Source organism: Pleurodeles waltl, chromosome 11 (assembly GCF_031143425.1).
Source record: "Pleurodeles waltl isolate 20211129_DDA chromosome 11, aPleWal1.hap1.20221129, whole genome shotgun sequence".
NCBI lineage: Eukaryota > Metazoa > Chordata > Amphibia > Caudata > Salamandridae > Pleurodeles > Pleurodeles waltl.
Window position 1 is genome coordinate 433,609,316 of NC_090450.1, and position 16,867 is coordinate 433,626,182.

Consider the following 16,867-nt stretch of genomic DNA (forward strand, 5'->3'; position numbering starts at 1 on the left):
ACATTATCTCAGAACATCAGCTGTTTTCTTATATAAACACTTCCATGTCCCTTACACATTAGAGGGAGATTCCAGCCAGAGAACCAAGACTATGCTGAGTGCTGAACGCTTTGCAACAGCTGCTTATGCAGACTTCAGGCCTTTGCTCAGGTATGGGGGATGGTGTCTTCCCAGGGGAACCTGAAGGGCAGAATTAGAGCTTAACATGCTGTGCTCTAGTATAGCCCACGGAGGAATAAGTCTATAGACTCTATTGACAATATGGTAGCGTTATTACTATGCTTTACTCTCCTTGTCACAATTTTAATCTTGTCATGCTGTATCGTCCCAGTTATTGCAGCACATGCTTTGCTATCTAAGATGCAGTCGCTTCATTAAAATCTTATTGAAATATATACTGCCTCTGTTTGTCATTGTGTATGTGAGACTAATGTAACTGAGAGAAACGGATGATACCTGAGTGACCACGGTTTCCCTGAGAAATCAATGTCATGCGCTCAGCTGCCCAATCATCCCTGCTCTTGGGTAAAGATGAGAAACTGCTAGTTAGCCAGAGCAAAAACCCAGATTAGGCCGACAGGTATCAACTGTAGTGGGTCAGACTCAGTCTCCCACACTGCAGGTGATTCTGCCGCTCAAAATCCAGTAGTCTCATTAGAATAATGAGAGCCTACGGGACATGGCGCTGCCAACGTTTGGTCAGGCTCTAATTTTCGGGCCCTCCTGAGTTTCTCTGTCTCACTATATACAAAGACACCTTAGTACTATATACAGAGACGTCCGTGGTATTGAGGATTTCCTCCTCAGCTAAGTAGGGAACACCTATCTGACACTGGAGGTTGTTCAAGCTTGAACCCTAAGAGGAAAAATCCCCATTTGGTGCATTTATCTCTTAACAAATTTACCATCTAATATGGCGAATCCACAGCAGGTAGCAATTGGAGTCAATATGAGACAACCCCTGACTGCACATTTATTGGCAAATGGCCTAACGACCCAGGGGATTCCAGTCAGATTTGTGGTGGACACACATGCAGCTTATATAACAGAACTCTTCTATTCTTGGGTCACATTTCCAGCAGTTGATGGGAACACAAATACATTTCATCATTATACACCTGCAAACGTACCTGGGCAATACAGAGCATACGCATATTTAGAAAAACCTTTCTTATCAAGAACATAATAATTGGCTTGATGGCGCCCTACCCCACACAATTTTACCAGTTAGGTTAGGTCCTCTACGTAATGATGGTCCTACCTGGCCTTTATTTGCCACTTATACACCTCACTAAGCTGTTGCAAATATAGCAGTAGCTGAAGTCCGTCGTTTATATACTGAGTTGACGGCAATATACAGACAACTAGTACAGTTTGTAATGCAAACATTAAATACAAACCCAGCACATGCTGCTCCAGCGCAACCACCTGCAGTGACGCCAGGCATTAACCCTATGACTGCACATTCGATCATGGGTAAGGTACCCGCCAAACAAGAACAAATTCCGTTTTCGTTAGCTCAAAAAATAAATGCACTGAAAGCAGCATTTCCCTATACGGGACCTCAGGATAACCATAGGATACTAACAATGTGCTTGCCATTTGGGATGGTTCCTACAATAGATAACTGTAATACATGGGGCACGGTATTTGCCGCGCTTTATACTACCGCACACGGTACACCGACACTTGCCAACTTACCAGAAGTGTTGAAACAGATTCAGGATGAATACGGGGCTGCCCCGGCCCTAGATTTGGGGATGCAATTAATGGGCAACTTTTCCACAGTATCGTAAATTATTTTGAGTAACCTTAAAGGGGAAGCGGTCGCATTAGCGGTGCAAATGCAGCTCTGGGATGTTCCTCAACAGAATCAACAACGTGAGCTGCCAAAGATTATCGCGGAGACCTACTCTAGCATTGGACAAGATAGTCTGGGGGCCAGACCAATAAAACCACAACTTCAGGGTAAAGCTAATAAATTTTTTCCAAGCAAGCTCCTGAGGGTAATAAGAAACGCTGGGATAAAAAACAACAACCTCCTAAAAAAAAGAAAGGGGAGAATCTCCGCGCACGGAGACCCCACAGAATAGATATAATCTCAGAAACAGAGATAATATAAAAACGCCTGACAGACATCAATATACTGATACACGCCAATCTCGTTCCTTTCAGGGCTCATCGGAAAAACACAGTGACAGAGGTGGGCGGTCAGAGCGAAGAACAGAGTATGTGAAACAGACAGGAATCACAACTCTTAACAGAGGTTTCTGTTAAAAAGGAAGAGAAACCTCCCCAACAAAAACCCCAATTTAAAAAGAAAAAGGTGGCAGCAGTTGTGGTTCGACATGCCACTCAAGAAGATGGTCCTCTTGAAGAACAGGATGTGGGCACTAGCACTGCTAGACAGCGCGGCAGAGGTCACAATAGTTGGCCGGAATCTTCTAGAGCATCTGGAGGCGAAAGCAACGGATGACTTCCTACAAGTAGAAACTGCGAACATGCGGGTCTCCACGCCTGACAGGGTGTACAAAGTAACATTACAGTTAGAAGACACTAAACGCAAAATAATTGCAATCTTTTGGGATTGTGTAGTAAATATATATAACATTTTGTTGGCCAAACAATATTGGGCGCCTGAATTTGTCCGTGCATGCCCATATGGGGAAGATGTTATTAGACCTTCTTTCTCGCCCCTTGTTCAGGAGAAACTATCAGAATCCTATGCAATCGATTGGGCATTGGCGCAGGCACCCACGTTATATCGCAACCACATACTATACAGAACTCACATAGCACAGCACTAATGAACAACAGTGCGTAAAAAATACAAAACAACACTGGATATTTCCAATGGTTTCTTTTGCCAAAATATAGCGCTTGAGAGTAGAGACTTAACAAGTTTCAGCGCACTAGGCTCCCAGAAAAAAATCTTTTGTTTACCCGAGCGGTGCAAGAACAGTTCAGGACTGTTCCCGGCTCATGTGACTTCAATCTTGCACAACACTGATCCTGAAGCCTTATCCTATGTAGATGATATCTATCTCATGGATGATGAATTGCTACAACATTTAAGACGGGTAGCCCGCATTGTTGTGGGATTTGCTGAAATTGGCTACAAATTCAATTTCAAAAAAACAAAAATAGCCTTCCTTAGCGTCCTGTTTTTGGGATACGAGCTATCGAGTGAAGGGAAGAGCCTAGCGCCACAATTCTTGGAAAAATGCGCACAACTACAACGTTCCAAATACCACTAACAAACTCCAATCCCTATTGGGTTTCCTAAATTTTGGCAGATCTTACTTTCCAGACTATGGAACACGCATAAAACCTTGATATGACTTAATACGTCCTGACTTTTGAAGTAAATTTAGGGCAGTCGAACATACACGCATTCTCAGAGATCTGCAAACAGACATGCTTGCAGCACAACATTTACACACTAGGGATAACAAAACACATTTGGTCATCAGAGTAAGTTCTGGTGCCATCGGTTTCACCTATGTAACCTTTAATGAGGGTGAGACAGTCCCGACTGCATACAAATCACTTTTATACTCAGCAGCAAAACAACGCTTTGCTCCCACTGAGAAAATTCTCACTGCTGATCAGACAGCTGTCATTAAAGAAAGACCACTAGCCCAGGGCAAACGCATTTTTCGTCTCTCCAATTCCAGCCCTTGAGGCTGTCACCAAAGCCAGCGTTCCAAACGCTAAAGCATTACATCCACGTTGGATACAATGGGCCACGTCTTGGACTGCCACTGATGTAGACTACACTTTTGACCCAAAACTACAGACTCAAGAATTTTTGCAATATTAACTAGAATACCCAGTTCCGGCAAACACACTGCCTATTGATCAGAATCAAAGAGTCATGTACACCGATGGCTCATCGTAACCTGAAATTGGCACAAAGCATCAATACTCCGCTGCTTGCGCAGTCATAAGTGGCAACATGGAGGATAATATATTTTGTCCCCAGCATACATACACACAAACCATAGGGGATTGCACAGCAGAGCTAAAGGCTCTGGTGATGGCATTGGAACATACGGACCCTGAACAGCTGAAAATGATTGTTTGTGATTCATACTACTGTGTCCAGACCTTCAATGAATACCTGCATTACTGTGCATGTGAGACTAATGTAACAGAGAAACGGATGAGACAGGAGTGACCACGGTTTCCCTGAGAAATCAATTATGTCATGCGCTCAGCTGCCCAATCATCCCTGCCTTTGGGTAGAAATGAGGCACTGCTTGTTAGCCGGAGCAAAACCCGGATTAGGGCGACAGACGTCCCCTATAGTGGGTCAGACTCAGTCTCCCACACCGCAGGCGATTCTGCTGCTCAAAATCCAGTAGTCTCATTAGAATAGTGAGAGCTGATGCGACACCACCTCACCATAAACAAAAATCAACCACTGAATTATTTTGTCCAATAATTGTAGTAAATTATCAAGAACACAGAACCACCACTTACATTTGTAGCACCCTAAATAAATAATGTGTATATATGAAAATCTAATTATAGAGAGGTGAACCAGCAGCTTTGTTTTGAGTGTTAACTCTACTGATTAATTCTTAAGGGTCATAATTTATGTGGTCTTTATCTTTGAATGTATTATTGTATTCATCCAGAACGAACAATTGCTGTTTTTAAAACACTGACTTACCCCATGGATTTTGTTGTGCCAATGTAGAGCGGTTTTTAATACTGCCACGTTGGCAATTTGGGCATGATCTCCAGTACCTGTCTTTTGATAAGAGTCCAACTTCGCCAGTGGTGCCCTCTTGCATGGAGGTCAAGCAGCCAAGACTTGGGTGAAATGTTTCATCCCACGAGGCAGGTTAGTTTGACTGGAAGAATGTTGAAACTAGGAGCTGGACCAGGTTGAGCAGTAAAGAACGACTAAGGGGTCTGGTGGTGTAAGGTGATCCTACATCCTTGGCAGTTATACCTGAGACAGAGAACTGCACAACAATCGGGACATGCACCAGGATGTATGGTGAGGTGTTCACAGGGATTCAAATGCCTTGCACTTTCCCATTTAGAGGATCTAAGAGCACCAAGGAGGCAAATACTGCTGAAGTTTAACACATGGCTAGGGACATGAAATCTCTTAGCTGCTCACGGTTGGAAAGATCACATTGTTGAGACCCTTCCACCATAAAGGCCAACATTTCAAATGGAATCTGCTCTGAGGAGACAAACTGCTGGCATTGGAATGAACGTCTGAAAGTCCACCTGCTGTGCTGGACACTGTTGTCACGACCTGCTTCTGAAGCATGTGAATGAGTACATCATGTGGCAGTACACCATACAACTTGCACCTCTGGTGTCCGGCAACCTCACAACTGGACTGATTCTGATGGAACATCAGTAAATTACTACACAGTGACAGAGTGCCAATCAAGTTTTTAACAGTCACCTGCTCAACGTGGGATTGAGGGCAGAGGATTCAGATGAAGGGCTTACCCTACCAAACTGGGACTCTGACAGAACAAAGACCACAAAAAGGAGGAGCTGAGCTAGGAGCTAAGTGATGAAAGGGAGGATGGACTCATCTCTGAGAAAAGTCGCAGGCACCACTGTACACAAACAAGAGGGTGGCTTGCCTGTCAATTAAAAGTTGGTTTGGGACCTCGGTGCCCAGATGAAGAGAACTCGGCTTAAATCAGCAGTTCAAATGAGCCCATGGAGCAGGGGGTACAGAACCTCAACAAACCTCTGATTTATGCTTTTAACCCCGGATTGTAATGCTGTCTGGCTGGAAAATGTTGTCACAAATAAGGAGTTACAAGCTTCTGACCAGTTACTTTCACATACTGTTTACTTTCATCATTTCCACAGGGCCAGTGTTGGTGACCTCAACAAGGAAGAGAGGACTGTGAGGTGTAGTCTCACCACCTCACTGGCAGGAAGGGTGTTGAGTAATAGACCATTGGAAACAGTTTACTAACCAGCTAATTCCTGGTGATAAATTCAACGTCTCTTTGGGAACAGTGCAGTTTTACACTGCATACAAGTTCCAGGTGGGTCTCTGGTTAACAGCGGCTCACAAAGCACTGGCGTGCACCATATGACTACAAACCAAACACGAGGGGCAGATGTTATGCAGGACAGCTGCTGCAAACCACTGATGAAAAGGAGTAGATGACAAAACCAAAGCATTGCAGCACAGGCTAGCCAATCTCAAAGGACAGGAAAATAAGCAAAAGAACAGGTCCAAAAGGAGAGCCTATCATCAGGGCCATCCAAACTTATTAGACAGAGCAATAGGTTCAAGAGACACATCATTTAGAAGAAAAAGGGGGACTGAAGTGGGCCCATGCTTGCAAGTAGGAATAGTCACATGTCACAGTGCGATGTATGCATCTCTGATATGTTGGCATACAACGCGTTATATTAGACAGTTACAGGAGCGGTCTGTGCATAAGGACTAAGTAACAAGAATACCCACATATACAGAATACAAAAGAACAAGGGTTTAAGAGTAAATAATCATACATATAAGTAAATGTTGACTAAAGGAAATACAAGCTAGAGGGTATATGTGCAATGTTATTTTTGCAACCAAAAGATCACTTAATGGAAGCTACATGTAAAGTATTTAATGATCTCTGCATCAGTGTTCTGAACAGAATAGGTTATGTTTCAGACTACAAAATCATATTTGCCCTGCCAGCTTTCAAAATCTTTTACCCAAATACCTACTGAAATGGACCGTGTTTTTGGTGGCAAAGGAACGGGAAGCTTCGGAGTCTGTCGCCTTGTAGCAGATTCAATTGTAGTCATTTCCTGTTCAAACATTTTCTTTATGGTACCACATTCTACAAGTGTCAGATGGGGAAGAGTTCTGTTCATCACACAGCTCCGGATATACTAAAAAGGTAAGTGGAAGCCGATATTAAAGGTAAAATATAACGCAGTTGTCTTGTTTTGAAAATGCCTAGTAGCGACGGCCTAAATAAACTTTAAGCATATTATAAAAAGCCAAAAGTACATTAAAATATAGAAAAAAAATTATACATATGTAATTGTCCCGAATTGTTTAACAAAAAAAAGTACTGGTTGTTTTTCACACATTAACATTAGAGCCCTGTAATGTCAGTTCGAATTCAAGTTTATTTATTGCGTCAGCCTAGCATATCTAGGCCATACAATATATAAGAAATAAGAAACACAATTAAACAATTCCAGAGCATAAACCATACAAATACGAAAAACAAATCCAGAGCACAAGAACATACGAATACCCCCATTAAAAACGGAATAATTAAATAAGATTTATACAACATACCGAATTATAAAGGAAAACCTCACTAAAGGGGAAAGTGTGAGTACGGAAGTGCTTTGAGTAATTTCGAAGCATTAACCCTTTCCCGGCCAATTTCCAACAACATCCCCGCAAGCAATCCAGTACTATGTTAAGGATGCCGTTCAGTATTTTCCAGGGTTTCCTTCCTGACACAATACCATACGTACATCACTTTATTGCACTAGCCCAGATCAATTCGGATTAAGGCGACATAAAAACAGATTAAGTCGTGCAGCTTTACTTTATTTTTAGTATATCTTTATTTTTAGTATATAAATGTATTGTTTGTTTTGTATTACTTTATTTTATTGCAAAATCAATAAAAATTCGTTATAAAAAAAAAAGTCGTGCAGCTTTAAAGTGTTTCTCGTGGTGACCCTGCCATTTACGACCAGAAGTGCCAGGGCGTAGGCTTTAGACAACCCTTTGCACAGAAAGGCTTTGAAGGGATATACTAATGCACCTGGGAAACCACCTCAATGTACTTAGCTTAGGGCCTTGGACGCAAGTTGCACATGCTCATATGAACATAAAAGAGCATTGGTTGCCCCATCTCTGTCTCCAGTCGTGTCTAGGTTGGCTCTACACCTATTTGCCATAAACAGAACAATGATAGGGATAAAAACTCATTCAGGTTTAAGGTGCTTTTTACAAACATTCCTACCATTCGAGACAAAGTGCTAGTGTATCAACTTTGAACAACTCCTGGGTCAATGAGTCATCATGAAACAATATTACATCATGTGGCACTCGGTCTCCTGCTGGATTAAACGTGTATTTAGACCTCACAACAAAAAAACATGATCATGCATAATACATAGGGGCCCCTTAGCAAGCACTGGCTATGGGAACCCCATTTCCTTTACTAACCAGGCACAGTTAAAAAGCATTTTAGGTGGTCCTGGCAGTCCAACTATTTACCGCTATCTAACCAGTGGAGTCCTTCCAGTGGCTACAGCTATTTCATAAAAGCAATTAGACAACAGCACCTTGCAACTGGGTAGGTTGGTGTTGGGTTGGAACTCCACTGTAGCCCTACTGGTATTGTGGATACCTGGATAACAACTTACTCTAAGTCAGTACACATACACAGACAAGCGATCCTTGCAGCTTCTTATCGCAGGTGCTATAAAGAGCGGGGTGAGATACTCTCTTCTGTCCCCAGCTGAAAAAAGTGCAGAGCAGCATAAAGTGCATTATGGACTCCTCCCACCCCCGGGTCACATCCACAGTTAGATGAGCTCGACCCACCTTTGTGCCACAACCTGGTGTACTGTTTTACCGACAAGGTGCCTAACCTGAAATTAACATACAATGACTTCTTAAATGGGTGGGTTAATTTTGGCCATATGTGATTAACAGGATGAGAGTTCGAATTCTAAAACACCACCTTAAAATGCATGACAACCACCAACAAAGATACTTGTATGCATCAGGTATATATGTAGCTGGATGGGATGTAGTTTAAGAGTGTATACTGAAAATGATTCATTCCAAGGTTTCCGGATAGTCAACAATTAAGTAAGCCACGACCATTTAGATTTGTATGTAAATTAATGTTACATTCATTACTTCAAGCAATTTCTTTGAAGGGGTGCTTACACTTGTTGATCAGTGCAAGCATCACTGCTGAACAGCACTAGTAAGTGGAGAAAATGGATAGGTACATAACATCATGCAGGAAGTGGTGAGCAAAAACACCAGGGGTGAGGAATAAAACTGACCCTGAATGAGCAGTTGGTGAGTGGGAAGGGCGGAAAAATGATATTCGATGAGCAATTAGTGGGGAGGGTATACTGTATGGACCATCAGATCTGGTAGAGACAAATGGTGGAAACTGAGGTAAATGGGAACCATTGCGGCCTAGTGCATACACCAGCCTGGAGGCAGTGGCTAGCTGCAGAAGACAGGGAAAACAGTACATACGCTGACTGGTTCTCTGAATTGGTGATTCAGAGAACTGAAGCAGTTCAGTTGAAGCGGCAAAGGGCTGCACTGCAGCAGCATAAGGGCTCTCCCTACCACAAAGTTAATCACAAATAAATTGCTAACCCGAAACAAAAAAGGATCACTTCCCATTCTATTACACCTTAAAGCTACAGAAAACCCGTGAAATGTTCGGGGCTGTTACAAATGTAAATGGACAAACCCTCAAGTCAATGCCTATAGGGAGATGGCCCAAAATAAGAACTGAAGAGGGATAATATTTCCGCATGGTTTGATTTGTACTGACTTGTGATGTTAGCAACTGCTACAGCTGTCTGTTGGCAGACCTAAAAGTAGTAAGTGACTACATTTACTAATCTATGTGGCTGTCTACTAGGTCCCCACACCGCAGATCTAAAATATATGCCACACAGAAAGCATCCAACAGAAAACATTAAGCAGAACATCTCAGAAACATCCAACACACACACACACAAGTACATCAAATAGGTTTTCTATCACATGGCTTGCAGCAACATTTTAATACACACCGCATAAACATTCAACTCGTGCTAGAGGTAACACCTTGCATGCATATGCTAAAGAGTTTCACATGTCGAGAAAAATAATGTAGCTTAATAATGTGCAGGCCTTAATGAAAACAACTCTTTTTAAACACAACCATTCTGGCAGACAACCATATTTACTCATACTGGGCCTCAATAGTTGAAGCAGCATTTTATGACAAAGCTGACATGCCTAAAGAGCGCTGACCTAACATGAAAGGTTTCCTGACCTTCCCATGGATGTTTTTCATAATAAATAATAGTTGTATAAAATATTTTAATTTAACTCTGCAAATTGTTCTTCTTACACAAAGATCACTGTAAACTAATGAACAGAGATTTGTTTTTTAGTGAGACAATGAAGTTCACACACAAAGATGCAGCATTTCTAAAGCGAATGAAAGATGTGGAAGTTTAAGAGAAATAATATTTGAAATGTTTCATTCAGCATTGCTGTTGGTGCACTATTGTTTTCCTGGTGAGAAGACTCAGAGTGATCCTGTTCCCATGAGTGCATTGAAAGATGATAGTCTGACTGAAGAAAGAAGAAGCAACATGTTGCAAAAGCTTTAGTTTGAACTGTCTATAATATTGTGTGCTGCTAGAGTAGGTTACGGCATTCCTTGCCCCTCATTTCACAGAGCACACATTTTTGCTGCTCATGCGGAGACTCACCGTTTCTTGAACTGCACTTTACTGAAAGTTCTGCTTTGACGGATTACTGAATTACTGAGCTGACATATTGATGCTAAAGCGTTATGCTTATACATCTCTCTTTGATTGGAACTCTTTATGGATACTAACAGACACCCTTTCATTCTCATTCCTAGACTAGGGATGCCTTCCGTTTTGGAACACACTTAATGCATTTATGATTTATATGTGAGCAGACACATTGATATATACTGTATCGCATATCCGGCTAGGGTCAGCCAGCAATCTGTTGTATGCTAACAACAAAAATGCTAATAAAGATGGTTTTGAAAAAATGCATTTATGATTGATTACTTATTTTGATTATTAACAACATTAAAGACTGATATTGATGAATATATATATGCTGATTACAAATAGAAAATAGAACTGAGATTGTGATGACAATTTAATTGGATGTACAGTTCCTTAATAATCACAGCCAACTACAAAGATCCATTAGCCTGTAAATAACAGAGGGGATTTCTCTCTCATGAATGGTAAATTCCTCTTGTATGCTGATAACTGAGATTTCCTCTCCAGCAAAATTGGTAGCAGAGGATTGTTTATGTTATGAGAAAGAGGAGAGGTAATTAATTCCCCTGATTTAGAAAGATGCTTATGTCTCAATGCCTAAAGCCAGAATCTGGAAGATTGACGGAGTGCGGGTTCGAAGGCGGTTGAAGAATCAATAGGGTAAAGAGTCACAATTTTCTTGGTTACTGAGGTTTTGCTAGAGTATTTGTTCATGTGTGTTGAATTCATGGGTGATGTTTATGTGCTTATTGTAAAGAGGTTGAGGAGTGAGTATTTGTGTCATTTTGTGCCACGCTGAGATTGGTTGGTATGAAACCCCACACAGTAGTTGGATGGTCTATGTGCAGAGCTGCATTGAGACTGGAGGATGGATTTACTAAGGAATTGATGTATATGGAATAGAATCAAAATATTGGAGATTTGAACTGTTCTGTTTACCATTTGCTTAATCATTCAAGATCATGAAATGTTTTAAGACGTTTAAGAATTTTGTGAGAGGAGATGTGACCATTCTAGTAAGGGGAGGGGGAAGCAGGCACTTCCAGAGGATATCCCCTCCATTATACGGAGATTAATGTAGCATTCTACACGTTTGTGGCTTGGTCAGTATTGCAAGAACACTGACAATGAGGGTCCTTTGAGTTTTCTAAGATATGGTACATTTGAATTGGGAATTATTGAAAGATTGAAAAATAAGCTATATATTACAGACCCACCTCCTAGACCTATGCAGTACGTAGCATTAAATGTTTTGTAGAAAACAGCTCATGCAAAGGAGAAAGAGAAATATCAGAGCTGGGCAAACAAAGCAGTGCACAATTATGCAGATGCTAGGTGAGCCAAAGGACAGGTGGAGAAAAGCCATAGTTGAGGTAACTAGAATGTACCCAGCAATTACTACTGGAAACCTGAGAATTCTAAAAAGAATAAAGCACAGGGTAATTAAGATGAAAATGAAGGAAAGAAATCAGATACAGACAGCAATTTAGGAGATAAGATTTTATATTCATGTTCAGCTGCACGTCCACCACCTTATGCGGCCTCTTGTAACAAATAGTGAGGGTGCGATAAACATTTAATGCAACAGTGGCTACCGCCCCTGTTGATCAAATCCAATCCAGATTGAAAGACCATTACAGATAAAACAGCCTGTGGTGACACAGCCTGTTGTACGACCTGTTATATCTAATTCTGTGGCTGCCAGGAGTGAGACTGTTCCAACAGTGCTACCCCCAGGTGTTACTGCTTCTATTGTGACTGTAACAGCACCTGTTGCTAGAGTGAGCACAGCAATTAGAGATTCCCACAGCAACTGCTCTGATCAATATTGTCCCATGTAATTCAAAGAGCTGCAGGAGGGACACCTGTGACAGGGTACATCCTAACCTTGCTTAATTCCCAAAATTTTGCTTGGACACCCCTACATACTGTACAGTCATTGAAGGAAGGGAGAAGAACTACAGCACTAATAGCACAATGGAAAAATAATCTTTTTGAAGATGGGATTCATCTACCATGGTATTAAGAAGCAGCAGAAAATAAGAAGTCAGGAAACACAGAAAATCTGTTTGTCTTTACACAGGAGACAGAGAAGGCACGACCATTAAATGTCCTTAGATTAAAAGTAGGGCTACAAGAAACAAGCAGAGGATGTTAAGATCTTTAACAAGTGAATCAATACCAAGAGCAAGAGATAATTAGAGCAAAGACATTACTAGGCATGCAGCGGCTACACATGATAAAATGACTGAACTGGTCTGATAATATGAAGTCAACCTTTAAAAAAAGTGTCTCACTGCAGAAAGGTTTCAGAGCACAATTGGACGATTAATGAGACAATGCATTCTTCAGGAATGCAATTACACTTTACTGAATTGGTGCAGTGCATTCATAAATGGAACGATTGTGATAAATTATAGAGCAAATGGCCAATGAAACAAGAAAAGTAAAATAAACTATTTGATATGGTTGAAAGAAATATAAGCCACTGCCAGGTCCCCCAGATAAAAAAGAAGCCTTGGCTTTTCTGATGAGTGAAATACCAGGTGGAGGGCATGTCCATGCACCATGGAGTAGAGGAGATCTTGCAAAATTTACAAATAATTTTCCAAAACTGAAAGAGAATCATGTACAGTGGCACAGACAATTTAACATATTTCAAAGGTGCTGTGGACTGATTTGAACATGTTCTTTGATAATGCAGTACCTAGTGATCTGTGGGCCAAATGTAAAATTGCTGTACAACCGCCGCACACACAGCCAATGAGAGATGGATGTACTAATGCACCATCTCCTGTAATTAATAAATACGAGGAGGTGATCACCTTTCTAAGAGGTGAAGTTCCTGCAAAGGACATTGATTGGGTAATGATAAAACAAGCATCACAGGAGCCAACAGATTTAGTAGATTATTAGCATGAGCAATGTTGCATGTGTTTAAACAACACAGTGGACAGGAACATTCCAACAAGAGTGATATTGGGTTCTTTGTGTCACAGTTTATTCTTGGGTTAAGACCAGAGAACGGTATGCGCATACAACAGAGCGTAATTTACTGGTAGACAAAACTGTTAGATGAGATCCTGAAACATGCGAAATATTGTGGTGATGAGTAGAAAATGAAGCAGAAGAAACTGCAGAAAAATGTATGCTTGCACAGATGAAATTGGCACAGAAAGGATTTAGAATCAGTTATTTGCAAATAATTCTGGTGGAATGCAAGGTGTTGAGTTTCAAGCTTTTATTCAAGGAGGTATGACTGTTCCACAGGGTAATGGTGGAGGAATTCCTTTTGATCCGAATTCCGGTGTAGATGTTGCAATGCTGAAGAAATCAACTCCTTGTCATTTCTATAACAAAACTGGGCAATGGCAGAAGGAGTGTAGGCTGAAACCAAATAGAATGAGTAGTGATAGTCAAATCCAAAGAGGAAGACAAGTGTAGATGCAGAATGTACCCACTCAGCTAATGCAAGTGCCAATAAAGACAAGTTCTAATGAAGTAGGTCCCAGAAGCTACGATGGGCTCACAAAAGATGGGACACCCCAGATTTAATGTGAATCAGATGGCGAGAGCACATCCAAACCTTTTCTAGACTCAGAACCAATTTCAGCAGTTCCTTGTGTGGGACAGTTAGTCTTAGCTTTGATAATTCTTAATGTCGAAGCCTCAGTGGGAAGGAAGATTGCCTACTTGGTGCAGTCTTAAGAGCGAGACCACAGTAGAGCATTTGTAGAAGGTGAGGTAAATGGCCACCAAGTGTCATTTCTTATTGACACCAAAGCTACTTGTTCCACTTTTAGAACAGCAGAATTCCCAAACCTACCCCTCTCGGTTAAGAAGATCCAGGTTTTAGGTGTTACAAACAAACAGATCACAAACCCAGTTTCAGAAGTTGTTCCTGTAAAAAACACATAGGTTCATTTGAAGAAAAACACCAGTTTGTAGTGTATGATTAGAGCCCTGTAAATCTGTAAGGAAGTGATTTATTGTGCAAGGTAAAATCCTCAATTGTTGTACACTGGATGGTGTTGAGTTTCAAACACATGATGAAGATGTTGAATTTAAAGAGGCCCAACAAGAAGCAGCTGTAGCAGTGTATCCAGGAGAACAGCAGAAGAGTTGCCCCTTGAATTAAAAGAAACCGTGCACCCAGATGTGTCTCATTTTAAAGGAAAAGACATTGGACTAATGAAAATGTGGAATCAGTCTGCATTACAGTGTAGCCCAAAACAGATTTTTCAAGAACATCACCATATCATTGAACCCCCAAGACAGTGGCAGGATTAACAACAATAACGGAAGACATGTTGAGGAAAGGATTTCTAGAAGAAATTGATTGGAGCTCTTAAAACTCTCCGATCATGGGTTTGCAATGGCCTAATGGTAAATATATGATTGATCAAGATGTTCGAAAGACTAACAGTATTGTTGTTCCATGTTGCCCCATTGTACGAATCCTATCACCATCCTTTTCTAAATACTGTACACTGCAGAATGGTTTACCTTTGTGGATTTCTGCCAAGCCTTCTCAGCTTGAGGACAGCCAGTGCTTAATCTTTTTAGTATTCAGAGAGAGAAAGAATAATGGCATAGTGCAGATTTCCACAAAGGTATACTGAGAGTCAATTTTTAATCAGATCCTCAAGAAAAGTCTCAGCACATGGCCTTTGAATCAGTTCTTGTACAATACATTGATGACCTACTTGTGGCATCGAGTACTCGAGAAGCTTGCAGACAGGATGCCATTGCTTTGCTAAATCATCTTGGTGAGAATGGATAAAGTGTCCCAGAGTAAACTGCAATATTGTCAAAAAGAATTCCAATGCCTGGGACTTATCATTGAAAAAGGAACGAGAAAGGTGTCATAAAAGTAGAAACCATTCTAAAAATTAATCCAGCCAGAACACAGAGGTCAGATTGCTCCTAGTGGTTAAGCCTTTACTGAGGCTGACACACAAGAATGGGTCTGTGCTTCCATGAGACAATGAGTGCTTGAATGCTTTCCTAGAGCTGAGAGAAAGCCTCTGTCCTGCCCCAGCACTAGGAATGCCAAATTACAGTAAGATGTTCACATTGATCTGCAGTGAGAGGGGAGGGCTGTTCTCTCTCTGTGCTTACTCAGATGCATGGATATTCTCGAAGACCCATGGCTTATTTTTCAATTACCCTTGACTCTGTAGCCATGGACTGCCTGGCTACATTAAAGCTGTCGCCACAGTGAGTGTCAGTATTAAGAGTTGAGAAAACAATGATGGGGCATTTTTTCCCTGTTATGGTCCCTCACTCTGTTGAAATCTTGCCCACTCAAAGAAAAAACACAGTATATGACAAACAGCAGACTTACAAAGTATGAGCAGCAGATCTTTGCCACTGACAGTAATATTCTAAAAAAGATGTCAGACATTGAATCCATCAACTTTGTTATCCTTTCCTGAAAATGAAACTAATGGGGAGATTATAAAACATGACTGTCTACATTTCACGGACTTAAGCACCAAGCCAAGGCCAGATATAAAGATGAACCTTTGATTAAGTCTGAATATGTAATCTTTGTGGATGGCTCATGCTTGAGAAGCAATGAAGGTACTTTGAGAGCATCTTAGGTTGTTTGCATAATTCAAGAGATTGTGGAAGTTTCATGGCTTCAAAGTGTTTCCTCAGTACAAGTTGTAGACTGAGTGCCTTTACAAGAGCTTGCAAGTCTATTACTTCAACTGAGAGTGACTATATTAGCAATAGTATGGCTTTGGTGTGGTCCATGATTTTGGACAGTTTTGGTCACAGAGGGGTTTCATGACCTTATCTGGAACACCAATTCAGAATGTGGAAAATGTAAGAAAATTGCTAGATGCAATGCAGCTACCTAAAGAAGTTGCAATGATTAAATGCGCAGCACACAGAAGTGGCATTGGATATGTCACCACTGGAAACAGATTTGCTGATGAAGTTGCACAGTATTTTGCACTTCTATCCTGCACATTTAACAGGGCTTCTACAAATGAATCCAAATAGGACAATGCTTTTACAATGATGTTGTCTGTCGCTGATACATGGAAAGAGCTCAAGAGATTGCAGGAAAATGTTTCAGAGGCAGGACAGCAGGGTTAGATCACAGCAGGATATGGGAAAAACAAATGACATTTGGGTTTCAGAAAATGGAAAAAAACAGTGTTGCTACACAGTCTATTGTTTCCCATGACTCAACATTTCCATGGCTCAATACATCTAGGGAGAAATACAATTGTGAGATTATTCAGACAGAATTGGTTTAATCCCAGGTTCATGATGCTTGCAAAAGAATTATGCCATCAATGTCACA

The 16,867-nt window shown here is 41.1% G+C and overlaps 1 protein-coding gene across 4 annotated transcripts in view; it reads right to left on the bottom strand.

Moving 5' to 3' along the window:
• The window catches only part of PIK3CB (phosphatidylinositol-4,5-bisphosphate 3-kinase catalytic subunit beta), a 1,042,661-nt gene that overhangs the window by 518,905 nt on the left and 506,889 nt on the right, over positions 1-16,867 (bottom strand). For all 4 annotated transcript variants that reach the window (XM_069213799.1, XM_069213795.1, XM_069213796.1 and 1 more), the window contains one exon: positions 6,721-6,888. In XM_069213799.1, coding sequence (XP_069069900.1) covers positions 6,721-6,888 — 168 coding nt within the window. The remainder of the gene's footprint in view (positions 1-6,720; positions 6,889-16,867) is intronic.